The sequence below is a fragment of the Xiphophorus maculatus genome, chromosome 5 (assembly GCF_002775205.1).
Source record: "Xiphophorus maculatus strain JP 163 A chromosome 5, X_maculatus-5.0-male, whole genome shotgun sequence".
Lineage (NCBI taxonomy): Eukaryota > Metazoa > Chordata > Actinopteri > Cyprinodontiformes > Poeciliidae > Xiphophorus > Xiphophorus maculatus.
In genome coordinates this window covers 33,300,765-33,327,242 of record NC_036447.1, presented here as the reverse complement: position 1 = coordinate 33,327,242, position 26,478 = coordinate 33,300,765, and the positions used below count along the sequence as shown (strand labels likewise).

General features: G+C 41.9%; 2 protein-coding genes across 5 annotated transcripts in view; one reads left to right on the top strand and one right to left on the bottom strand.

The window, feature by feature from the left end:
* The first annotated feature begins 306 nt into the window (after positions 1–306).
* Positions 307–12,495, top strand: LOC102233710 (GRB2-related adapter protein-like). 3 transcript variants are annotated; one of them, XM_005814225.2, is made up of 5 exons: positions 307–660; positions 756–853; positions 1,020–1,139; positions 11,441–11,607; positions 11,820–12,495. In XM_005814225.2, the coding sequence occupies exons 1-5, from the start codon at positions 583–585 to the stop codon at positions 11,999–12,001; spliced, it is 645 nt and encodes a 214-aa protein (XP_005814282.1). In that variant the 5' UTR covers positions 307–582; the 3' UTR covers positions 12,002–12,495. The 3 variants fall into 3 exon arrangements, with proteins under 3 accessions (XP_005814282.1, XP_023189000.1, XP_023188999.1); XM_023333232.1 differs by having other exon boundaries at positions 309–660; positions 11,441–11,734; positions 11,822–12,495; XM_023333231.1 differs by having other exon boundaries at positions 311–660; positions 11,441–11,734; positions 11,819–12,495.
* Positions 12,496–15,531: 3,036 nt separating this feature from the next.
* slc5a10 (solute carrier family 5 member 10) overlaps positions 15,532–26,478 on the bottom strand; it is a 59,726-nt gene continuing 48,779 nt past the window's right edge. The window contains exons 13-15 of one of the 2 annotated variants that reach the window (XM_023333692.1): positions 18,731–18,946; positions 16,522–16,615; positions 15,532–16,440 (exon numbers count right to left, since the gene is read on the bottom strand). In XM_023333692.1, the coding sequence (XP_023189460.1) occupies positions 16,253–16,440; positions 16,522–16,615; positions 18,731–18,946 (498 nt within the window). In that variant the 3' untranslated portion in view covers positions 15,532–16,252. The remainder of the gene's footprint in view (positions 16,441–16,521; positions 16,616–18,730; positions 18,947–26,478) is intronic. The other variant, XM_023333693.1, reaches the window with a different exon arrangement.

Here is a 26,478-nt window from a genome sequence, read left to right as displayed (position 1 = left end):
CTCATAAAGATGTAACGCATTGGTCTGTGCGCTGAAGTGCATGAAATGCATCTATGGGGTCATTTCATTGTCACTAAAAAGAAAACAAGTTTGGTTCAGCAGATTAACTCCAAACAGGTTTGATTATTGAAGGTGATCAAGGTGTGTAGACAATCACACGTATATCAGTAGCTGCATCAAGGTTTCTGTTATTAAAATAAAAAGTCACTACTCTGTCTATTTTTAGTTCTTTTCATTTCTTCATCTGTGTCAAGCTTTCCGTGTCACCACTGTCCCTTGGTTAGAGGCTCTTTGTTAAATCCCCAGTGTTTGGAGGATGCAGACTGCGCAGATGGAGACTGAGAGGGCAGTCAGCACCTCCATGTGCTCACAGCCTCTCCACAACTCCATCGCATGGACGAACACAGTGACAGACATTTCAGAATCGTCTCTGATTAACTTCAGAGCTGCAGCAGGTCAGCACGAACATGCTGATTATCTCACCCTGCCATCTCTGCTGCGCTGCACTCCACTCCACTCCACTCCACTCCACTCCACTCCACTCACTTGTGAAGTAAAACTGGTGGATGCTTACTGTGCAGGATGGAGGCTGTGGCTCTCTTCTCTTTCACAGCATCAGAGGCAGATGAGATCAGCTTCCAGAAAGGAGACATCGTCAAGGTAAGAATGGAGACATGCTGCATATGTCTGCATATTTGAATGGTTTTTCTGCATCTTCACATGGAGTAACGGAGGCTTGTGGATTTGCACTGTAGGTGGTAGAAATGGAGAGAGACTCTTTCTGGTTCACAGCTGAGATTGAGGGGAAACGTGGATTCATACCTGAGAACTACATCTCTCTGCACCCTCATCTGTAAATAATCTATTATCCAAATTGTGTTAATAAGAAACACTAATTTTTTTCTGATGATTTTCTACATTTGATGTGTCACAGCCATCATTTTTGACTAAATCTAAACATTATGATTTAGCTAAGAATCATCTGCAGTTAGGTTTATAGTTTCTGTTTGTTTCTTTAGCTGGTTTGCAGGAGCGATATCAAGACTGGAGGCTGAACAACGACTGTGCTGGCAGGATCCTGGAGTATTTCTAGTGCGGGCGAGTGAATCAGCTCCAGGAGAGTTCTCTCTCTCTGTTAGGTCAGTGAATGCGCCACATCTCTAAACACCTTCTCTTCAGTTAAGGCTAATTCAAAGCAATGGTGCTAAAATAGTTCTATATTATTGTTTTCATCTTTTTCTTCCAAAAAGACAGAATTTATTAATTAGGCCCAAGCAGGGAAGCACTGTGAAAGCCTATTGTAATCACAGGATTTCTTATTTTTTCAGCAAAGTATGCAGCTTTCTGGAGGCTTAAAAATATTCAAAAACTCACCAAACGTCACCCAAAATTGTCCCCCAACTTAAAATTTTGGATTCCACTGGAATCGCACATGGGCGTGGCCAAACTGGTCTACAGTGCCCCCTAAGTGAGATAGCACAAACCTTATGTCGTAGATATCTAAAATTCAGTACATAAGTAGATCTAAATGAGGCAGCCATTTTGGTACAAAGGGCAAATTTTGACAATTTTTCACTTATACACACCTTGAACTTTAACAAACTCCTCCTAAGGATTTTGACATATCGGCTTCAGTTTAAGTCAGAATGCAGTTAAGGGGTGGGGCATTAAAAGTTATCAGAAAAACTGAGTTTTTGTATATGTTCAGAGGTCTTGACCGAGCGGTGAACTTGGCGTACTCGCCAAAGCAAACAAAACGCTATAACTTTCACATAAAAGGTCAATAGCCTATGTTACGGCTACTCTTGGATTTTAACAAAAATCAAAAGGTGCCAGAGTAGTTTCTAGGAGGAGGGTTTTCCGACTCATCCAAAACAAAGCACTCGCGGAAAGTTTTCTGGTGGCAAACGGTGACTTTCTCAATGTACAAAAATAACAGAAACACTCTCCGAGTTGACTTTCCAAAAAATGTAAAATTAAACTTTATTTGGTGCGGTGGAAAAACTATTTCACCCCTCGCTCCTTAACCAAACAATCAGATGCCCTGCAGCAGCTGCTTCCGCTGCCTAATCACAGCAGGAGGCCACCTGATAAGGAGGAGGGTCTAAACAAAACAAATAAATAAACAAGTTACAATAGATATATTATTTATATAAATTTAGATCTGTAACCTTAATACATTAGCAAAAATAAATTAATCAAATTCTTAATAGGCTCCAACAGCCTATATGCCACGAATGGTGACGTACTTCTGTTTAAATTTAAGCCACATTGATTATTTCTAGTTGCCTCTTGCTTTTATTGTTTTTAGCCATTGCTGCAAGAGCAATGAATAAGATATAAAAGTTTAAATATCTGCGAGGTTGCCCCAGTCATTTTTGACTCATGGTTGCTAAAACCTTTACAAGACCAACTGATTTTAGTGACATAGTAGGTGTAAAATATTGAATAAAATGTTGTGTTACAGGCGTGCCGTGGTGGCGTAGTGGTTAGCGTGACCCATATTTGAAAGCCTTTGAGTCCTCCACGCGGCCGTCGCGGGTTCGACTCCCGGACCCGACAATATTTGCCGCATGTCTTCCTCCCTCTCCTTCCCCATTTTCTGTCAGCCCATTGTCATATAAGGGACACTAGAGCCCACAAAAGACCTCCTGGAGGGGTAAAAAAAATAAAAATGTTGTGTTACAGTACTGGCTTTATTTTCACTCTTACATTTAACTTTATGACATGCAAAATTACAAGAGGATCGCCAATATTGCCTCCAAGTTTATTCTGGGTAAAGCTTGTCACCAGCCGTCCACCAACACCATCATCAGTCTCTTGGCAACAGATGGCAAACTAGCTAGAGCATTTCTACAGACTAGGTTAACATGAGTGGAGCTCCATGGAGCGGCAAAGTGAAAAGGAGGGAAAAAATAGAACAAGGAAAAGCCAAAAACTGGACGCATATTTTGTTCCTCATCTTGGAGATGAACGAGACTTTTTCGTTGGCAGCGATTCAAACCCGTCAAAACCACCAGCCCAGCGAAGGAGCTGGACTAGTTACAGGTAGCAACTCTGACATTATTCACAAAGTGTGAGTTAACTGTAGACTGATTGAAAATTGTATCAGCCGAGCCGCCGAGCTTACATCCCCTTTTTTTCTCTCTCGGCGGTACAACGGTGATGTCAGGGACCGAAGGCTGAGTTATAGTCATGCTTTTGACAGTTCGGGTTGAGCGTGTGCGAGCCAAGACAGCAGTATGGCGTTTATAGTTATTATGCTGCAGATCTTCTTCTATAAGTTTGTTGTTGAGAGCTCCATCTGTTCTGCTGTCATCTGCTGGGGCAGCAGCATTTGTCTATCTGTTTGTCTATATCTATTTATCTAAAAAAAAATTGCTTTGGGGGACTCCTTTTAAAATCTTCAGAAAGCTAGATATGACACAATTTGTCATATCCAAAAGGTAACGTCTAAATCTTTCTAAAGATTCATCACTCAAGCTGTTGTCATTGAGACTGCTTTTCTTTATCTGATGAAGTCTCCATTTAAACCCCTAAGATGTTTTAAATGTTGTCAGCTATGTTGTCATTTCGAATCTGTGTTTTTACACCTGAAAAACTTGGTCATCTTTCCCAAGGAGCTAGTCTGAAATGTAAGAAGACAACTTGCAAATGGATCAAACAGTTTCAGACAGTAGTTCTGTCAGAATCTCCTGTTTACTGTGCAGTTAGTCTGATGATTGTTTTCCATCCACATCTAACACACAATCACCAGGACTTGAATGTGTGTTAATTCATCAGAGTGGGGAGAGTTTAAATGTGCTCAATGAGAACTCATTGCACTAAAAATATCTCTCCGACACACACATAAAGCACAGAGTGAGGATGAAGTGCTGTTATTTGGGTCAACAGCAAAGTGACATGGGACTCATTTAATCACTGAGGGTAAATGAAATGTGTTCATTAATCAGGGCACTGCGTAACACCAGGCAGCTTTTTAATCATGCATAGGTATGCTATGCAACCAGTGTATGAAAAAATTCACACATTATTGTTTTGAATGAAACATCTGTTTGCTGCTGTTTGTCGCTTAGTACTTAGAAGTGTTTTCTTCTGTTGCGCTATTTCTCTGTAAGTATAAGTTTTCCAGTGACTCCTTTTGGAGTCTGCATGGTTCCTTCACCTGGGGAAGCACAGAGTGCAAGCAAGGGGTGGAAAAGATGGTTGTACCTGTTTATCTTTAGTATTATTATTATCCTTATTTTTTTACTTTTTCTCCTTTTTCTTTTTCAGCCTCTTTTCTGGGGGGTGGCAGTGTTTTTCAACCTCTGTTGTAAACGACTGGTCACATGTCCGTTCACAACCCTATCCCTAACCCTAGCTTCCTCAACATCTTCTGCTGTTAGATTCCTAAGTTGGAATGTTAAAGGTCTTAATAAAAAGGTGAAGCGATTTAAACTATATTCACATCTGAAGCACCTAAACCCTGACATAGTATTTCTTCAGGAAACGCATCTGCAGGATGAAAATCATTTCAAGCTCAGATATTCATGAGTTGGAGAGATCTACCACTCGGGATTTAACTCTAAAGCTAGAGGAGTAGCCATATTATTTAATAAGAAGGTTCATTTTACAGCATCAAAAATAATAAATGATACAAATGGCAGATATCTTATAATAGCAGGCTGTTTGTTTCACACCCCTGTTTTATTAGTGAACATTTATGCACCAAATTTTGATAATCCAGATTTTAAAGCTAGCTCTCGCTCAATATCGCAAGTCAAAGATCAGTCAGGCAATCTCGTTTCCGATTCTGTATCTTTCAGTAACATCTTTAAGAGATTTTATCGGGATCTATATAAATCTGAATTACAATCAGACTTAGATGAGCTATTTGCCTTTCTTAAGAATATTGACAGTCTTAGAATAAATACATTTATTTCTGATCAACTTGACTCTCCTATTGAATTGGAAGAAATATTTACATCAAACAAAAATATGTAGAGTGGTAAAGCGCCCAGCTCAGACGGAGTTCCTGCCAAGTTTTTCCAAAAGGTTTAAAGTCAAGTTAGCCCCTCTTCTTCTTGATGTTTATAATGAATCGCTCGGGCGTGACCTGTTGCCTCCCACCCTAGCCCTGGCCTCAATTTCACTCTTGTTGACGAAGGGTATAGATCCTACTGCTTGTGAGCCTTATAGGCCCCTGTCGCTCTTAATTGTGGATTTTAAGATTTTGGCTAAAGATCTTGCAACTTGGCTTGAGATGGTTCTTTCTCAGATTATTTCACAAGAACAGAATGGATTCAGCAAAGGCCGCCAGTTGTTTTTTAATATTCGTACGCTATTGAATACAGTCTTTTCAACTCATTGCCCACGTCCCCTGAGGTGATTATTTCTCTTGACGCCAAGAAGGCCTTTGATCGTGTAGAATGGGAGTACCTCTTTGCCGTTCTCAATAGGTTTGGTTTTGGAGATAGGTTTGTGTCCTGGATCAAACTACTTTATACATCTCCTCAGGCTTGTATTGTCACTAATCCCGTCCACTATTTGCATTAGGTCGTGGTCCTCTTTCTCCCCTCCTGTTTGCTTTAGCCATTGAACCTCTTTCTGTTGCCTTAAGATCCCTCTCTTCTTTTCATGGAATTATCCGCTCTGGTGTTGAGTTTAAACTGTCCTTGTGTAGCGGCTAAAATCCTATATTTTTGTCTACTAGTTGCTGTTCCTGAAAGACGTTGGTTTCACGTGTGCTCAGTTAAGATTCATAATGCCTATCTTCAGTTTGACTTATAATAAAGTCATTTATTGTCAGAACAATGTCCATTGTCTTACTATTTCCATTTAGATCCACATAAATTCAACATCAATCCAAACCAAGCACAGTAGAAAACTGTTGCCGCTTCCCATTAACAACACCTGAACAGAATCATGGTTGACCTTAAATAACCCCATCCCCCATCAGACACTCAGAACTCAAAATGAAATATGCCCCCTGGTGGCGATAAACATAGGAAAGGATAAATGGCTCCTACACCTTGTATGCAGATGATCTTCTCTTACACGTTTCGGATCCTTTTATGTAGCCTCCCTCCTATTTTTAAGATTCTTGAAAAATTTTGACTTTTCTCTGGCTATTAAATTAATCTATTTAAAAGTGAATGCTACCCAGTAAATTCACTAGCTTTAGGACTTAGGCAGTATGACATTCCTTTTAAACTCAGCCCCTCAGGGTTTAGGTACTTGGGAATTAATATCACACATACTCTGCCCTCAATGTTTTCACAGAATTTTGTCCCCTTGGTCTCTCAAATCGCATCAGATCTTCAGAGGTGGAACTCTCTCCCTCTTTCTCTAATTGGAAGGATTAATGTTATTAAAATGTATCCCTCTATTTTTGCCTAAACAGTACTTTAAGACCTTGGATCAGATGGTTTCTTCTTTTTTGTGGAGTGGATGAGACTTTCTCTACTGCAACAGTTCACCACAAATGGTGGTCTTTCCCTGCCCAGTTTTTCAATGTATTACTGGTCTTCACACATTCATAAATTGATTTACTGGCTAAATTCACCTAATCTGATCTGGTGTAAACTTGAAATTCAATCAATTTCTGAACTTTTTCACCTGCCTCAATTATATATTCATCACTACCAATTAAGGGGCATGCTGTGGTGGTGCAGGGGGTTAGCACGCCCCACATTTGGAGGCCCTAGACCTGCGGACGTCACGGGTTCGACTCCCGGTCTCGACGACCTTTGCCGCATGTCCTCCTTCAAAAATGGCGCCGGCTCAGCTGGCTGCCTGCAGACGCAGCTCCTGTCGTGTGTGTGTTAATCTGTGTATAAAAAAATTCTTGCTGTAACTGCGAAATAATTTCCCTGCTGGGATGAATAAAGTAATTCTTCTTCTTCTTAAATTATCCTCTGCTACTGGAAATCACATTGTGCTCTCTACACTTATGATTTGGTCACAATTTAGATCCCATTTTAAATCTGTGTTTCTTGTTAATAAAATGCCGTTGTTAAAAAAATCATCTATTTACTCCTGCGGCGACTAATGCTGCCTATAGAATTTGGCATGAAAGAGGTATTAGAACAAGGAGAGATCTTTACAAATATGGTTTATTTCTTAGTTTTTCAGAATTATACTCAAAATTTAACCTGCCTGCTTATCCGTTTCTCTATTTCCAAATTAGACATTGTGTCTCATTGCTTTTTCCAAATTTTGGGTCGACCTTCTAGTTTTGAGGCCCAATCTGAAATCACCCCTTTCTAATAGATATGGAAAACTTATGGCAATTGAAAAAAGTCAAAGTACGTCTGTGTAGCACAAGAACTGATTATAGCAGCTAAGTGGAAAAATTCACTCTAATGTGGGTTATAATTATGAAACATTAAAGGTAAAAGTCATATTTTGGTGATTCGGGAAATAAGCCCTTCTTTTCTATTTGTACTTGTTCTGTGGATTTTTTTATGTGGAGAGGTGACACTTGTACGGCTGGAAATGAAAGGTTTTGGACTTTAATTTGACCGCTACCTGTGTGGTTTGGATCGTGTTGCTCGGTGTTGGTAGAACAGAAAGATTGAATTATTTTCAGGCTGAAGCTTTGCTGCGTTTGGCTGTGCTTAAATTACCATGCTCGGTATCGGAGGGGCGCTCCGACTGCGTGTTAAGTGTATTTTATATAATTGTTGTATAAACAAAAACTAAGGAGTTGCCTAAAAATTATTTTATACTCCATATAACACAAACGCATACATCAACACACACACACACATTGACTTGTCTTGTGCTGCATCGCTGCCTCTGTTCTCAGCCTCTTCCCATAGCAGTGAATTTCCTCCCACATTATTTTCCTCCCACAAATTATTCCAGTGAACGAAGCACGAACAGCTCCCTTTTAACCACCGTCTTCCCATTTCTGACGATGGATCTTAAATATCCTCAAGTTTGAAATACCCGGCAGCTACAAACCGTGTGTTCACTTTAGTGGCTAAGTTTTGGATATGATCTGTTGTCACCTTGATATCAGCAGGAAAATGAAAAAACTAAGCACTGGATGGTACCGGCTAATTGCTGAACACAACGGCACACAACAAAACTCAGATGTTATACCAGTAGCTTGCATATATTTTAACTTTTGCGTCTTGTTCATGGTACAAATTTTGCAGCTATGGCTAAAAACAATTGGAGCAATGGTGGCGAAGGTTTAAATGGATGTACATTACCACTACTCGTGGCATATAGTCCATTGGGTGATGAACTGTCTGATTCATGGTGGGATAAAGTTATTCTCAGCATACGTCAAAGTACACCATGTGCCAGATTACAGCTTGTACAGCTTAATAGTAATGAATAGAGTCCACTTCTCAAAATCTCGCCTATCTAAAATGTTCCCTTCAATTCTAGACCAGTGTGAAAGATGCCGGACTTCACCTTGCAACTTAAGTCATGTTTTTTTTCTGCCCAAGCTTGCATAAATTTTGGAGTGCTTTCTTTTCCATACTCTCGGGGTTTTTTAAAATCCAGATCCAAAGTGATCCTCTGAGTTCCAGGGACTAGACTTAACCTGTCCCCCAGCAGGGTGAGATGTGGGCTTTCTGTTCTCTTCTCACCAGATGCTGTATTTTACTCTTCTGGAAATCTCCTACACCTCCTTCTACATCACAAATGCTTAATACTGTAAGAATGTTTTTGAAGATGGAAAAAATTTCATTAACAGTGAGGAGCAGTTCTGCAAAATTTACTCACAAATGGACACTCTTTCTGGAATACCTAAAATCTCTACCTTCATAATTCGTAGAATGATATAACTGACCCATCATGTGACTAAGTTAAAAAAAAAAAGGTAAAATACTATTACCTTTTAGCTCCTCAATGCCCCCGTTGTATTTATTTTTTAGCGTTTCTGTTATGTCAGTATGGTAATTTATGTTCATTAAGGAAAAAAAATTTGGAGAAGTGTCATGAACGGTGCGGTGTAGGTGGTGAGGTAGATGCCAGGAGATCCAGGTAAGTGAAATAAAGAATATTTAATGACAGAACTGATCCAGAAATGTAGTCCAACAACCAAGGCAGCACTGCAGAGCGGAAACCAGGGCTCTTCACAGGTAGCGACCAGGAGAAACGAATGGACTGAGCACAACATCAGACAAGATGCCAAACGAGATGAGGACCCGACCAGGAAAAAGAACACAAGTGGGAATAAATACACAGAGGGTAATCACGGAGAACGAGACACACCTTGGAGCAATCAAGGGGAGACAGGACAACACGGAGACACAGAGAACACAAAATGAACACAGAGAAAACTCAAATCATGACAAGAAGACATGTAAGTTTTGCTAAATCTAAGTAATGTCAATGAATGTATAATCTCCTGATAAACAAATAAATAAGAAAACAGATTTCATATCTTTATTTGAATCTATATAGATATCTCTGTGTGTGCGTACGTACATACATACATACATACATACATACATACATACATACATACATACATACATACATACATACATACATACATACATACATACAGTATGAATGCATGTAACGCATTGTTTTCTTATATAAAAAGTGATCAGCAGAGGGAGCTGTTGTTGTACAGGAATAAAAATCTAACACTTTAAGATCAGTAAACAAACTCAGTGTCTTTTTGTGGTTTTGATTTCTTGAGGCAATATGTGCTCACTTACAGATGAAATTCTCAATTTACATCGCTTTTAACCAGACCGCAAAGAGAACATCCAAACTCCTCCTCTGTCCACCCAGTTGTGCTATACTTCATTCTATGCTTACATTAATCATAAATGTAAGTTTGAGTTTATACTTATTCCAAAAACTAGATGCACAAAGAAAATGTGAAGGTGCTCAGGAACACTTTGTTAAACCAAAAATTACTGTACTTGAATTTGTCTGAAACAAATGATTTCTAAATATGATGGATCATGTCAACAGCATAGGGGATGTTTGGAATTAGGAAATTTAAAGTGAGTCTGAAGTTGGTCTCTATACTTGAAGGAGTAATTAAGAGCTTATCTAATTACTCATTTATTCCAGGTGTGCTGGAGCACCAATGGATTTAAAGTTGCTGGACAGTAGCTCTTAAGACCTGGAGATGGAGACCACTCTATTAGATCAAAGCCTATCCTTGTCTTTGCTAGGACCAGTCAAAGTCCAATACAATTGGACTGAATAGGAGCTATTCTTTAAAGGGGCAGTGTTATATGTTTTCCATACACACTGTTACCATTTCATAGTACAATCAAGTAACTATATTACCTTCAGTTATCAAAATTCTATATATAAAATATGACTTAAAATAAATTTTACTTCCTGATTTAATGCCTTTCAATTTGGTCTTTGTCCCTTCATAATAAGACTTAATGCTCAAAAAATTGATTTTTCACAATGTTGCCCTTCTAAAGAAAAATGGCCAGAATTCAGTCGTCATATATAAAAATCTATTAGAAATACAGGTAGAATTGCAGGAGAAGATGGTTCTGGATTCTGTTTATTAGGAAACCTCAGAAGCCACTCAGTTTGATTTGGGGGGCACTAGGACTCTGGTACATTTTTAGATTTTTATTTGTAAATACAAATCATTCCCTGCGATGGACTGGTGACCAGGGTGTCTCCACCTATTGCCTGTTGACCACTGGAGATAGGCACCATCATCCCTCACAACACTCCCTAAAGATAAGCATGTAAGATGGTGGATGGATGGACGGACGGATGGACAGAAAAATTATTCCACTGTAAAACTTTGCAACACTTTTAATTTGCTTAACACATTATTTCCCAATAAAATCTAAAGTGTATGCTTGTAACTTAACAAAATGTGAACAACTTTTTAAAAGCATTGTCTGTCACTCAGCCTCTGTACCTCCATTGCTGCGGCTCCAGTGACGTTAGACTTTGTGACTGCGGTTGTCCTACCTGCTTGGTGGAGGTGTGACCACAGCATTTAGAAAATTTATAGCTGAATGGCTTAACCTGATTTAAGTTACTGCTTAATTTGAAGGTTATTATGCATACAAAACAAGTATTTGACAACAGTCATTCAGTCGCCACTCAACCATTGTAGCGACTGAATGACTGTTACCTCGTTTTGGTGTTTAGGAGCTGAAATTGTTTACCAGTTATTAGATTAATGTCTTTGCATTTTTCACATCACCCTGTGGATTATAGATTCAATTCAGTTCATTTATAAAGTTCCACTTCACAGCAAATGTTTCTCAAGGCACTTCATTTAACAAAACCATCCTGGTGATGATCTGTCATAAAAGGTTTGTGTTCTTTTTTTCCCCACACCAGGTATGCACAGAATGACTCGAGTGAATTCCTGCAAACAAAAAAGAAACAGACACCAGAATGAAGGCGAAGGAGATGATGGAGCAGAATAAAGCACACATGCCTGCCTTTCTTCACCTGACTCTTATGCTCCTCTCTCATTTGGCAGCTATGGTGACAGGGTGGAGCACTTCAGGGTCCTGGAGGATGGTGGTCAGTACTACATCTGGGATAAGGCATTCTGCTCCCTCAACCGCCTAGTGGAGTTCTACAGAGCACACAGCATCACCATGGAGAAAGTGGTCCACCTCAGGGATTACCCCTCCTTTCACCTGAACTCACATCTTGGACTCAACCCCTACCCCAACCCGTATAATAGCAACTTGCTGGAGTCCACCGCCGCCCTAACCCGTCTCCCAGAGACTGGCAGACCTCCGCACCTTCACTCAAACCAGTTTTAGAGGTATGACACATAACAAGGAGTCACTTTTTCTCACCAGCTGATAATTGCACACCTGTGTGTCTGACGCCATGGTTTGTCTTTCAGCAGAAGCCTCGGGTGGCCCATGCTCTCTGCGACTACACCCCCTCCCAGACCACTCACCTTCACTTCCAGCGCGATGAAATCATTGACCTGCTGGATTGTTCCAGCTCCCTCAGCTGGAGGGGACGCTGCCGCGGCAGAGTGGGCATCTTCCCTCCAGAGTTTGTCCAACCAGTGCTCCATTAACTCCATATCAGCTATTTAGTGTCTATGATGTTTATGTCTGATGCTTCTCAGTCAGGATGGGTGGTGGTTCTTGCATGAATGATAAATTGGGCAGCCCCCCTTTCTGCCATCCCCCAACTAGTGAAAATGCATTTCTAGGACAAGATCAAATACATTACAGTACCACACTAGGTATGTAAGATAGTCTTCCTTTGCACAGCACGTAAATACAAATAGAAACTTTGTCCAAAGTGCTTGGACAGATTTTTTTTTATCTGGTGCTTGTGGTCTCTCTTCCTACGGCTGCCCTGGGCCACTGCCCTATGGCCCAGATCAAAAAGCGCCACTGGTCAGGAAATACCCCACTGTCAACTGTTACCCCTACATTAACTTGACTCCATTTCTTTGGAGCAGCAGGATGAAGCTTTTATATATACAATAACGATATTTTCACATATTTATTAAATATTTAAAACACTGCTTCCATGGTATGACACAGATGATCTGTGAAAAAATTGAGCTCCTCTGCCTTCTCCCAGTTCTAACTATAAACAACCAATCAGAGCCAGGAGGAGGATTTTGGCGCAGTCAATCATGCTTGTGTATGCACTGCTCATCCTGATGGTGAATAAATGGTTTTTCTGGAAAAACAAGGTGCTTCTCTGCCTTTATCATATTGAGCACTATGTACACGAGGGTGATTGATAGCAGCAAGAACCTCTTTCTGGTTCTGATTAGTTGTTTTTGGTCAGATAGAAGTAGAGCACAGGGAGGTGATCAATCTTTTCACAGATCACCTATCTCATTATGCTGGCACCACATGGTGACAGTTTTAACAAATATGTCAAAACATATTTCTTATTAAAGTTACGTAGTTCAGCTCTAAAGAGTAGTTGGTAGAACAGGGGTGTCAAAATGTTTTGTCACGTGGGTTAAAATTGAACATAAGGACCAAGAAATGTTATATTGTTAGTAAAAAACTTATATTGTGATGTGTTCTTTACCTACCTGATAATGTAATAGTTTTATTAAACAAATGAAGTAGCCAGTTTTTTGTTGGAAAGAGACGTGTACACCTAAGAAAGGTTTTGCAGATTGGTCCTGTTAAAAGAAGTATTTGTGGGGCGTGCCGTGGTGGTGGAGGGGTCAGTGCGACCCACATTCAGAGGCAACTTGGCCTCGACGCGGCTGTCGCAGGTTCGACTCCCGGACCCGACAACGCATGTCTTTCCTGTTAGCCTACTTTGAAAAAGGGACACTAGAGCTCACAAAAAAGACTCCTTGCGGGGTGATAAAAAGCAAATATATATATAAAAAAAGTATTTGTTGGTATGCTTTGAATAACAAACATTTGGTCAGTTCAGAGCAAGAAAAGCAGGATTTATTTCACTCTATATTTGGAACTGGGTAGATGTGGTCCTTGCAAAAGAATGCAAAAAGTGTGGTTATTTAAAGATGAATACATGCAAACAGATGCATAACCAGTATGATGATATAATATCCTCAACATTTGACCACCCTTGTAAAAATTTGTTAAAAGCTTATAAATAATAAATTAACCTTGATTGCAGCAGCATAACTGTATACATACAGTAGTTACATGTATAAAAAATAAATTAAAATGTTTAGAAATAATTGCTTTTTTTTTTTTTTTACCAATATAACCAATACAACACTTCAAAAGGTAAACCTCCTGTTAACACACTGTATGTCCCCTTCATGTCAATAGCACAGGACTTATTCCTGTCTGAAAACATTAACCAAGTTGGAGTATGCGGGAGGTCTTTTGCAATTCCTATTTGCCCAAAGTCTTCCGTAGGTGCATTTTTGAAGCTTTTAATAACAAGAACCACTTCAGTAAATACAAAGTTCTCCAAGCAACACTCAAAAGTTTGGAACTGAACTAGAACAGAATGTGGACTTCTCCCATTTGTTATACTTTTTATTTGTTTTACCACACTATTTCTTTTGCCTTGTAATATTAACGTTTTGAGGCAGCCCCCCCAGACTCAAACAAATGTGTGGAGGGAGCTTTAAGATTAGAGTCATGGCATGAAGGACTTCTGAACTCAAAGAGTTGGAGATCATTCTCAAAGCTAAAGCATCAAGATATCAGTGGAAACATATGAAAAACTGGTCAGCAATTACAAGAAGAGGTTGATAGCTGCACTGCACCAACAAAGATTTTCCCACTGATTATTGAGAAGGATATAAATATTAATTGACTTGAAATAGTCATTTTATTATCATTTGAGAGATACCTATCTCATTTCCTGTCAGAAAGACATTTCTTTGTTGAATGAAAATATAATATTGGGTTTAACTTTATTTAGATCGCAACTTTTATTGCTAAGAGTTATTAGCCTGGTCACCAAGCACAACGATTAATAAGCCTTACAGATTTCCCAAGCCGCAAATCAAATCTGATTAAACTGAATTTGATGCTATTTCTCGATCCAGGTTACAACTTCAGAGGTAGATATAATGTAGAATCACCTGTTCTTGGTCATCTGCTTTGATTATGTTTATCTATGTACTGTACTTATTCTGCTATGCATTTAACTTTTGAGAAGTGTATGTTTGATGTACAGAACTGTACGCTGTTGAATGTTTGTGCTTATTAGCTCTAAAGCTAACTGGCTTCATTTACCATTTACAAGGTAAATAACTTTCAACAATGTTCTTGAAGCACATATAAAGGTAACCCATGTACAACCATTCATACTTATAACACAGTATGAAAAACAAGGCTATATGTGTGCTGTGTATGTGTTTAGGTTAAGCTACTGAGGGGTCATGGGAAAACACTGATTTGGTGTCTGATGAACCATTTCTATGCTTATTTGCCCAATAATGACCCATTTTTAGATTTCTGGTAGACGCCATCAAAGATTTAAAATTTCTTTTGTATTTCAAAGAGATGATGCCGTCCACTCCAACATATGTTTTCATGCTTTTCCATATTTCCATTTGTTCATGCCAGACCTGAATCCATGTTCTTAAATCTTAGAAACTGTATCAGGCGTGGTTGTTTGATCCACCTTAGTAATCTGTCAATATATTTGGAAATTTTTCTGTTCTTCATTAAGCAATTTGAAGATCTCACATTGATTTCTGGGCATTACGATTAACGTGTCAGTTAATCACAAGACTGAGATTTACCTCATCACTTCTTAATTTAATGAAAGTGTTGCAGCTTTAGAGTGAATCAACGTGACCTGTAAAAATAAAGAGTTTTCGAAAGACATTTACTTTGTAATCTGTTTTATTATTTTGTCTTTGGTCACAAACCTTGCTGTTACCAGCATATACCGGGTCCAAACACAGCAGTAAATCTTACATTTTTCTTCTTGCTAAATATTTCCAGTCATGGATTGATTGTGTCCATGTTTGTTTTGTTGTGCAACTATCTTTCAGTTTATTTAACATATGCCAATGAAAAACAAAAAAATATAAATTCTTTACTACAAACAATATTTCACAAAACATCTCTAAAAGTTAATACCAGGAGACATAAAAAAAAGTTTTTGATTTTATTTGAGAAGCTGTTGTCTAATAAATCTTTCCTTTATTGTTAAATTGTCATGTGTAAAAATGAACAAAAACAACAGAAAACAATATCTGACTTTAGATCAAACAATATCTAAAGTCATGAGTATTTTATAAAATATTTAACCAATTTTCAATATTAAAATATACTAAATGGCATTAGCATGATCTGCAAATCATAAATCAACAATGCTGAAGCTGGATTCTGATTGTGCTAAAAGGGTATTTTGCTGCTCTGGCTGCATTTGGACCTACTATAATCAGCTCTGGTTCTACATTTACAACAGTTAGTCCCATCAAGTCTGGATCATAGCACCACAAAACACCTCTAAACACAGATTCTTTAAAGCTCAGTTTGTGAACTTTCATACTGATCTTGAAAGTTCTAAATGCTGCAATTCTTTTATTTATATTAATTTAAATCAGACCGGTTTAAACTAGAGATACACTGTAAATGAGCTGATGAAGAAAAACCTTCATACATCCATGTGTTGAAAACCTTTTAGGGTTTATGAAACAATCAGGCTAATTTTGATCAAAGTGTGAAGAAATTAAGTTGATTTAAAACTTTTGCACAGAGCTGTACCTGTCAGGTATCTAACAGGTAAACAAGACAAAATAAAAAAAAGTCTTGTCAATAACCTCTTCCAGTTTGCAGTTTACAGGTTGAACAGAGTTCAGCAGGAGGCATGGTGAGGAACACTACCAAACCTGGCAACCCGTTCAGGCAAAGTATGCATATAGGAAAATATTAATGCAGACTAAGAGGAGAGCATTGGCACAACAGAACCTGGACCAGAACACACTCTCCCGAATCGTGGGAACTCTGGCAGTCTGCTCTGAGTGCCGCATCGCTGAGCGGCACAATCCTGCTCCCTGTCCGCACATCGCCCGGCGAGCCTGTTCAGATCCTGCATCACACACACATATGTAACCACATGGTTACATATATGACGCTGAAAATAATACCTGAAATATTCTCACACTCTTACCCTGCGAGTTACGGAGGCTGACAGAAGACACTTTCTGGAGAGGAATCTCTCTTTCTGGCTCCTCAATTATTGTCCACCAGGTCAGGTTGCACACCTGGGAAAGGTGAAATACAGAGAAGAAAAATGGTTGAATTAATGTAACCCGTCCACAGGCTCTTTACCTTGCTTATGCATGAAAGACTTTAGCAGCTTACAGAAATAGGTATTTACAATTCGAGATTGTTCTCATATTGGCTGTATAAAAACCAAACAAACAACTGAAAGGTTGGATTTATAAACCATGTCGGGAAGCTCGTGTAAACTACCAATAATTTTCCTGACTAATGTTAAAAAACTAAACCTGGCAGAAACTGGCAGATACCCTAATTCAGTGGTTTCCAAAGATTTTCTGGGCTCCCCTATTGATTACAATAAAATCCCCTCCAAATAAGAAAAAAAAAATCAACTGGGCACACACATCGTTCAACCAGACATAAACCTATACACACATTTTGTTTTCAAAATACACTGAAGTTTACTTCACACTTCAGGTTGCAACAAAACAAACTACAAACCATCTTTACAGTCAAATACTTTTGTGTAACTGTTTTTTTTTTTTCATTCATCCATACCGCTTCCTGAGCCTCCCCGCCCTGCAATGGCACTGCGTCCCCCACTAGGGGGCGCGCCCCACACTTTGGGAACCACTGCCCTAACTGATAACCTCAATGTATTTATGAACTTTGTGTTTTCATGGTGGCAAGTTTCCATGAAAAGTCATAAAAGACTTTTTATGAGTAAGAACCCTTGACCATAATTCCACTTCTGGCCTGTTCTTTTATTGTTTATTGAACAATTGAACAAATTCAACTATTTCTTTTGATTGAAACATGCAGACTGCAGTGGGTGTATCTAGGATTAAGGCGTCTGTCAGCATGTGAGGACCTGTAGGTCAGCATGCCTGATTCTCTTGACTGTTTTTGTTTTAGTTTCCCTCCACCTGCATTCTTGTTTCATATTTTTTTAGCTGATGTTGTAGGATTTCTGAAATTATTATGAAAATGTGTACACATCCACATGAACCTTTGTTGTGAGATCAAAATGTAAACATGCCAAAAGCCAAATTATAATTTATAAATTGAAGAGTGAAGTGGAAAGCCAGTGAACATCTCAGACAGGCCTCATGGTTTGCAGTTTGACTTTCAGTTTCATGTATTTCATGAACATGTATTTCAGTATTAATTACTCTCCTCCATCAGTTTCCCTCCTTTCTCCCTGCCACAGTCGTACCACCTCTCATCTGATTAGTTGATCTGGTTCCTCCTGCCTCAGTATTTAAGCTTCCTGGTCCTCGCTCATTTGATTGCTTCATGTTCCATGACCTGGAACACCTTTTCGTTTTCCATTTAAACCACATCTTTGCTCTGCATTTGGGTCTATATTTTCCAACCTAAATTATGACAATTTGACTCTATTTACATCTTTTCATGTGTCAGTGGATATGTTTGTGTGCAATGCATAAAATTTTGATGCATCTTGCACAGTTGTGCTGTTGTAAGCTGCTACCTATTTGAACAGGGCAAGTTTAGAATAAATTTTAAGCTACTTGCCTAGTTAAAATAAAACATGAGTACATGTCATATAAAGATTTAAAATGTACGAGGGGAAAACTAGAAATTAAATCTTGTTCCCCCATAAACTGTGGACAGTTTGTGTTTTAATTTGTGATTAATGGAAACCACTGTGGGTGCTGAGCTTTGTTTTTCTGTTATATTATTGCACTTTTTTCTTAGGCAATCATTCTTTATCATAAAATCGCTGCACTAACCCACTTAGTGAATAACTAAGGGAAAAGGGAGGATACATATGACTGTGGTCACAGTGTGGACAGTAGTATGTTTGGATGTCTAAGGATATAATAGATGCAAATATGTTTACTGTTTTTGCAAATACTGTGGTGTCACAGTTTGAATACCTGAGACTCTGCAGTAGTTTACGCACATAGCATAAAAGTTGTATTAGACAGGAATGACTGTCACAAATCTGCTAAAACCTGCTAAGACAGGGCGTTGGTTCAGAAAGCTGACGTTTGCCTTTTGGGTTCATACACAGGCTGCTTGAGCAATGAAAGACGTAACAAATTAGGTCATGTTGTTGGAATGAAACTTCAAACAATTTACACAACCATTCCCTGGAGGATCTGATGTTTTATGCTTGCAAGAGTGCCAACCTGTTCGTGGCTGGGTGGCGGTGTGACAAATGACACCACGGCTACGACAACAGCAGTGAGTCCACAGAGCAGAATGGCGAAGTGAAGATAATGAACGCCACGTAACACCAGGGGAGCTGAGTCCACAACGCCACATCTGGGAGGAGGGAAGGCGAATTCCAGCACCATCCTGCACACGCCTACCACCAAACCCACCATGAGGCCCCAGAATGCACCCTGAAAAAACAGAAACCGCCCTGGTCAGGTACAGTTCTCTAGCAAAGTACCTACACCACTCAACCATTTTCTTATTTTGTCTCATTAAAACCACAAACTAAAACAACAGACACACAGAATGTAGTGTGCATTTTCCATCTGTGAGATGTTTACTCAAACTGTGAACATCTCATAGAACTCTGAAAATAGAAAGAATGTGGCCCCAGTGTAAGACATTGTTTTTTACCTGACCTAATGGGTCAGGTAAAGAAGCAGACAAGACCCCACCATGTCAGCCCTGCTGGAGCAGCAGAGATCCTCAGAGAGAATCTGGTAACAGATCATATGCCAGGTAATCATATGCATTTGTACTCTGCAAATCTTCCCCTTTATAACTTAAACTTTTGGGCTAACATGTAAAATGCCATATGTGGCAAAAAAAACAACAATTCTACACATCATTCTGAACCAGACAGACAGACAGATAGGTGTGCAGGCGGGGCCCAATTTCTTTTTTTTGTCATGGGGCCCAAGATTCCTGGCGGCGCCCCTGCTGGGCCAGTGAAACTACAGACCTACTGTACATCAAATGAGAATCTGTGGTAAGGAATAAAAAATCATGTTCAGATCAACTAGACTCAAACTACTTTGCAGAGAATATTGGTTGACATTTTCAGTCTGCAAAGCTTGTTGAGATATCCCCCAGTTACAGCTGCAATGCTTCCAGCTGTAACTCTGTCTGTCATATTACAAAATGTGAAAAAATATACGGAGAATGAATACTGCTGCATATGGTTCTGGGTTTCTGAATAAACTGGAAAGCTTCCTCCTCTTGGAAGACTTAGTCTAATTCCAGAGACAACTCTTGGTTTGGATTGTTTCACTCAAACTTTCCCACCATGTTAGACTTTAATGTCACTTCTCAGAGACTCTATGAATACCGATCTGCAACAACACAATCAGGTATCCATTTCCTATTATCTTTGAGAAAGAATGCAAACAGTCCAGTTGACTTAACTCTCTTTATGAACAAATGTCTCGTCACATCATGAATCAGACAGACAAATAATAAGATCACTGTAATCCCGTTAATATGTAAAGTAACTGCTGATTGTCTCTTATTTGCTCAATGTCCAGACTAGGTGGGTAAGTTACTGAGGAACCAGGAATATGAAGTAAATATATCATGTTGGGGTCTTGTTTGTTGGCTCTGAAGAAAGTATTGCCAGGTAACATCATCCAAGGCTGTGTTTTGGCTTTCAAGATTAAATAACGACAAGATGATTATGTAACACTTGCCATATTTATATGTAAGCCCAATTCTGTTCAGACAACTCAGGTGTGACATAAACTGTGCAGCAAAGTGTGTCCTTTGACCCCCACGGATCAACACTGTAGAGTTTTATAGTAACCCACTTAGTGTTTTTTATAAACACACGTACACCCACACATATGAGGGGCCATTTAGGAAAAATACTGTTGCACACTACTAAAGACTCATACAAACACAAAAAATATTAAAATTTCACATACATACTATTAAAATGTCACACACACATACAATTTTTCTCTCAGATGTACACACAAAATACTAAAGCTGCGCATATTCACTACTAAAATATCACACTCGCATACAATCGTTTTTCTCACATGCTTACATAAAAGACTAAGATTGCACATATTTTTTGAGACTCATTGTTTGTATGTGTGAGAGTTATCACGGAAGAGGCGGGGCATAATTTGGAGATCTGATCACGCATGTGTTGATACCACAGTGAAGTCAGCCAACTTTAGTTAAGTTGGATATTGGCGCTTCACGGTGTAAGTTGATCTGATTTATGAACGCTAATTTTGGCCAGCTGTTCTCTACTGCTCCTTCCTCAAGCTCTCGGAGGTTCAGTATGGGCTCTAATGCCGCTTACTTCGGCTCACTTACTTAGAGACTAAGTGAACCTCCGAGAGCTTAAAGGGGGAGCGGAGCTTGGCGTTAGCTCCACTAAACTCATGAAAAGAATGTTTTTCAGGAATTCTCTCTAAAACTTGAAATTTTAAAGCAAAATAAAATGTCTCTTAATGTCTCAGACGATACTGCGGACTGCAACTCTCCCAGGTTTACATCATCAAGAATCAAGTCTACCGAATTCTTGAGTACAAATTACCACTTTATGGACAGTGGTGGCATAGTTACTTTTTCAAAGTAACTTTAATCGGATAACTGATTACTTCTTGAAAAAGTAACTTACTTAGATTACTGATTACTTGATTTGGAAAGTAATTACCATATTTTCCGCACTATAAGGCACACCACATTATAAGGTGCACCTTCAATGAATGGCCTATTTTAAAACTTTTTTCATATATAAGGCGCATAGAATAGACTCTACAGTAGAGGCTGGGGTTACATTATGCATCCATTAGATGGAACTGTGCTAAAAGGAATGTCAACAAAATAGTCAGATAGGTCAGTCAAACTTTATTAATAGATTACAAACCAGCGTTCTGACAACTTCGTTCATTCCTAAAATGAATAAACAGCTCTTGCTTCCTCCACATCCGCACCATTGATTTGTTCATGTTAAATTCTCTCGCTGCTGCTCTATTCCCGTGTTCTACTGTGTGACTAATTGCCTTGAGTTTAAACTCTGCGTCCTAAGCGTGTCTCTTAATAGGAGCCATTTTGGGGTCTTTACACAAAACCCAGCGTGCACCGCTGGCTGCATCGGGAGCTGCTTTCCTCCGTTTCTTCTTCTACGGGGAAAATGAAGTCGGCGTCTGCTTTCCCCCGTTTCTTCTTCTACGGGGGAAAATGAAGTCGGCGTCTGCTTTTCCCCGTGTCTTCTTCTTCGGGGAAAATGAAGTCGGCGTCCGCTTTTCCCTGTGTCTTCTTCTACGGGGAAAATTAAGGGGGAAAATGAAGTCGGCGACTGCTTTCCCCCGTTTCTTCTTCTACGGCAGGGGTGTCAAACTCCAGTCCTCAAGAGCCGGTGTCCTCCAACTTTTAGATGTGCCTCTGCTGCACCACACCTGAATAGAATAATTAGGTCATTAGCAAGGCTCTGGAGAACTGATCTACACAAGGAGGAGGTAATTAAGCCATTTCATTCCAGTGTTTTGTACCTGTGGCACATCTAAAAGCTGTAGGACAGCGGCCCTCGAGGACTGGAGTTTGACACCTGTGTTCTACGGGGAAAATGAAGTCGACGTCTGCTTTCCCCCGTTTCTTCTTCTACGGGGGAAAATGAAGTCGGCGGCTGCTTACCGTAGTTGCGAGACCTGTTGTGGCTCAATATTGGTCCATATATAGGGCGCACCGGATTATAAGGCGCGCTTTCGGCTTTTGACAAAATTGAAGGTTTTTAGTTGCGCCTTATAGTGTGGAAAATACGGTAAGTTACATTAAAAGTAACTTTTTTAGTTACTTTCAGCAGCTGCTAACAACAACTCTTCGCCACCTGTGAAAGTTACATTGGTCTTTGCCAATTCTTAATTTCAAGTTATTTTATAATGTTAACATCAACAATGTGTCTCCACTTATAAGGTTGAACTGAAGGGGAGACTGTTTAATGGTTACAACAGTACAAAAAAAATCTTTAGTAATTTGTGCATGTTTTTGTGCGTTTCTATTGTCTGGAAAACTATAAATAGTATTTTAGACCCCTCCCCCCCCCCCCATCCTCCCCGCCCCAGTCTCCAGGTTGTGCGTTACGGCCCTGTGTCTGCTGTCAGAGCACAGCGCTCCTCCTGCGGCTCTTCAACTCAGATGGCTGCACAGATTTGTGACACTTATCTTAATATTAATAATTATAATGGCGTTTAGTAGCCCAACTTTACTCGTTCATTCATGGCTGTTTTCACGTTTATTGCGTTGTTCATTTTAGTCTCGATGTTTGCAGTTTTCTGGAGCGCAAAGCGAAGCTCGACGTAATTCAGAGGTAATATATTAAGGTGGCAGCCTCTCCTTGGGCTGCCACCTTATCGTGGTGGAGGGGTTTGAGTGCCCCAATGATCCTAGGAGCTATGCTGTCTGGGGCTTCATGCCCCTGGTAGGGTCACCCAAGGCAGACAGGTCCTAGGCGAGGGACCAGACAAAGCGCAGCCCGAAGACCCCAATGATGAGTAAAAACATTGGACTTGGCGTTCCCTCGCCCGGACGCGGGTCACCGGGGCCCCACTCTGGAGCCAGGCCTGGAGGGGGGGCACGATGGCAAGTGCCTGGTGGCCAGGCTTTTTCCCATGGAGCCTGGCCGGGCTCAGCCCGAACAGGAAACATGGGTCCCCCCTCCCATGGGCCCACCACCCGTGAGAGGGGCCAAAGGGGTCGGGTGCATTGTGTGATGGGTGGCGGCAGAGGGAGGGGACCCTGGCGGTCCGATCCTCGGTTGCAGAAGCTGGCTCTTGGGACGTGGAATGTCACCTCTCTGGTGGGGAAGGAGCCGGAGCTAGTGTGTGAGGTTGAGAGGTTCCGGCTAGAAATAGTTGGTCTCACCTCGACGCATGGCTCTGGTTCTGGAACCAGCCTCCTTGAGAGGGGCTGGACATACTTCCACTCTGGAGTTACCCAAGGTGAGAGGCGTCGGGCAGGAGTGGGCATACTTGTTGCTCCCCATCTCGGCGCCTGTACGTTGGGGTTTACTCCGGTGAACGAGAGGGTAGCCTCCCTCTGCCTACGGGTGGGGGGACGGATCCTGACTGCAGTTTGTGCTTACGGGCCGAACGACAGTTCAGATTACCCACCCTTTTTGGAGTCCTTAGATGGGGTACTGGAGAGTGCTCCTCCTGGGGACTCCCTTGTTCTGCTGGGGGACTTCAACGCTCACGTGGGCAATGACAGTGAGACCCGGAGGGGCGTGGTTGGGAGGAATGGCCCCCCCCGATCTGAACTCGAGCGGTGTTCTGTTGTTGGACTTCTGTGCTCGTCATGGATTGTCCATAACGAACACCATGTTCAAGCATAAGGGTGTCCATATGTGCACTTGGCACCAGGACACCCTAGGCCGCAGTTCGATGATCGACTTTGTCATTGTTTCATCGGATCTGCGGCCGTATGTCTTGGACACTCGGGTGAAGAGCGGTACGGAGCTGTCCACTGACCACTACCTGGTGGTGAGTTGGCTCCGGTGGTGTGGGAGGAAGCCGGTCAGGCCTGGCAGGCCCAAACGTGTTGTGAGGGTCTGCTGGGAACGTCTGGCGGAATCCCCTGTGAGACGGAGCTTTAACTCCCATCTCCGGCAAAACTTCGAACATGTCCCGGGGGAGGTGGGGGACATGGAGTCTGAGTGGACCGTGTTCCGTGCCTCCATTGTCGAGGCGGCCGATCGGAGCTGTGGCCGCAAGGTTGTCGGTGCCTGTCGCGGCGGCAACCCTCGAACCCGTTGGTGGACACCTTCGGTGAGGGATGCCGTCAGGCTGAAGAAGGAGTCCTATCGGGCCTTTTTGGCCTGTGGGACTCCGGAAGTAGCTGATAGGTACCGGCAGGCGAAGCGGCATTCGGCTTGGGTGGTTGTTGAGGCAAAAACTCGGGCGTGGGAAGAGTTTGGAGAGGCCATGGAGAAAGACTTCCGTACGGCTTTGAGGTGATTCTGGTCCACCATCCGACGTCTCAGGGGGGGAAGCAGTACAGCACCAACACTGTTTATAGTGGGGATGGTGTGCTGCTGACCTCTACTCGGGACGTTGTGGGCCAGTGGGCAGAGTACTTCAAAGACCTCCTCAATCCCACCAACATGCCTTCCATTAATGAAGCTGAGCCTGGGGACTCTGGGTTGGGCTCTCCAATCTCTGGGGACGAGGTCGCCGAGGTGGTTAAGAAGCTCCTCGGTGGCAAGGCTCCGGGGGTGGATGAGATCCGCCCGGAGTTCCTTAAGGCTCTGGATGTTGTAGGGTTGTGTTGGCTGATGCGACTCTGCAATATTGCATGGACATCGGGGGCAGTTGCCCTGGATTGGCAGACTGGGGTGGTCGTCCCCCTGTTCAAAAGGGGGGATCGGAGGGTGTGCTCTAATTATAGAGGGGTCACACTATTAAGCCTCCCTGGCAAGGTCTATTCAGGGGTCCTGGAGAGGAGGGTCTGTCAGATAGTCGAACCTCGGATTCAGGAAGAGCAGTGTGGTTTTCGTCCTGGTCGTGGAACACTGGACCAGCTCTACACCCTCGGCAGGGTCCTGGAGGGTGCATGAGAGTTCGCCCAACCAGTCTACATGTGTTTTGTGGACTTGGAGAAGGCGTTCGACCGTGTCCCTCGGGGAGCCCTGAGGGACACGGGCTCCCCGGGGGTTCTCCGGGAGTATGGGGTACCGGGCCCTTTGATACGGGCTGTCAGGTCCCTGTATGACCGGTGTCAGAGTCTGGTCCGCATTGCCGGCAGTAAGTCGGGCTCGTTTCCAGTGAGAGTTGGACTCCGCCAGGGCTGCCCTTTGTCACTGATTCTGTTCATCACTTTCATGGACAGAATTTCTAGGCGCAGCCAAGGTGTTGAGGGGATCCGATTTGGTGGCCTTAGGATCTCATCTCTGCTTTTTGCAGACGATGTGGTCCTTTTGGCTTCATCAGGTCGTGATCTGCAGCTCTTGCTGGAGCGGTTTGCAGCCGAGTGTGAAGCGGCCGGGATGGGGATCAGTGCCTCCAAATCCGAGGCCATGGTCTTGAGCCAGAAAAGGGTAGAGTGCCTTCTCCGGGTCAGGGGGGGTGTCCTGCCCCAAGTGGAGGAGTTCAAGTATCTTGGGATCTTATTCACGAATGGGGGAAGAAGGGAGCGGGAGATCGACAGGCGGATTGGCGCAGCGTCTGCCGTCAACCGGGCGCTGTACTGGTCCGTCGTGGTGAAGAGAGAGCTGAGCCAAAAAGCAAAGCTCTCGATTTAATGGTCGATCTACGTTCCCACCCTCATCTGTGGTCATGAGCTTTGGGTCATGACCGAAAGAACGAGATCGCGGATACAAGCGGCTGAAATGGGTTTTCTCCATAGGGTGGCTGGGCTCTCCCTTAGAGATAGGGTGAGAAGCTCAGTCATCTGGGAGGGACTCAGAGTAGAGCCGCTGCTCCTTCACATCGAGAGGAGCCAGTTGAGGTGGCTCAGCCAGGAGGCATCCTGACCAGATGGTCAGGATGCCTCCTGGACACCTCCCTGGTGAGGTGTTCCGGGCACGTCCCACCGGGAGGAGGCCCCGGGGAAGACCCAGGACACGCTGGAGGGACTATGTCTCTCGGCTGGCCTGGGAATGCCTCAGGATTCCCCTGGAAGAGCTAGAAGAAGTGGCCAGGGAGAGGGAAGTCTGGGCCTCCCTTCTGAAGCTGCTACCCCCGCGACCCGACCTCGGATAAGCGGAAGAAGATGGATGGATGGATGGATGGATGGATGGATATATTAACTTGACATTAACAAAGACTCAGCGGGACAGATGATCCGGGAAATGATGGAGAGGGAGAGCCTGACTAAAACTAACTGGAGGTCAGACACATTCTGGGGTTTATGTTATATCTACTTATTTGAAAGCCCAAAAACTGCAAAAATGTGAAAGATTGGCTTGATCTCGGGAGCTCAGTGAATTCCAGCA

What these genes read in the sequence shown, in the direction of transcription:
- LOC102233710 (XM_005814225.2), top strand. Translation starts at nt 583, where the DNA reads ATGGAGGCTGTGGCTCTCTTCTCTTTCACAGCATCAGAGGCAGATGAG. An exon ending in ATCTCTCTGCACCCTCATCT is followed by an intron (nt 854 to 1,019) that starts GTAAATAATCTA and finishes TTGTTTCTTTAG; the next exon opens with CTGGTTTGCAGGAGCGATAT. An exon ending in GAGTTCTCTCTCTCTGTTAG is followed by an intron (nt 1,140 to 11,440) that starts GTCAGTGAATGC and finishes CTCATTTGGCAG; the next exon opens with CTATGGTGACAGGGTGGAGC.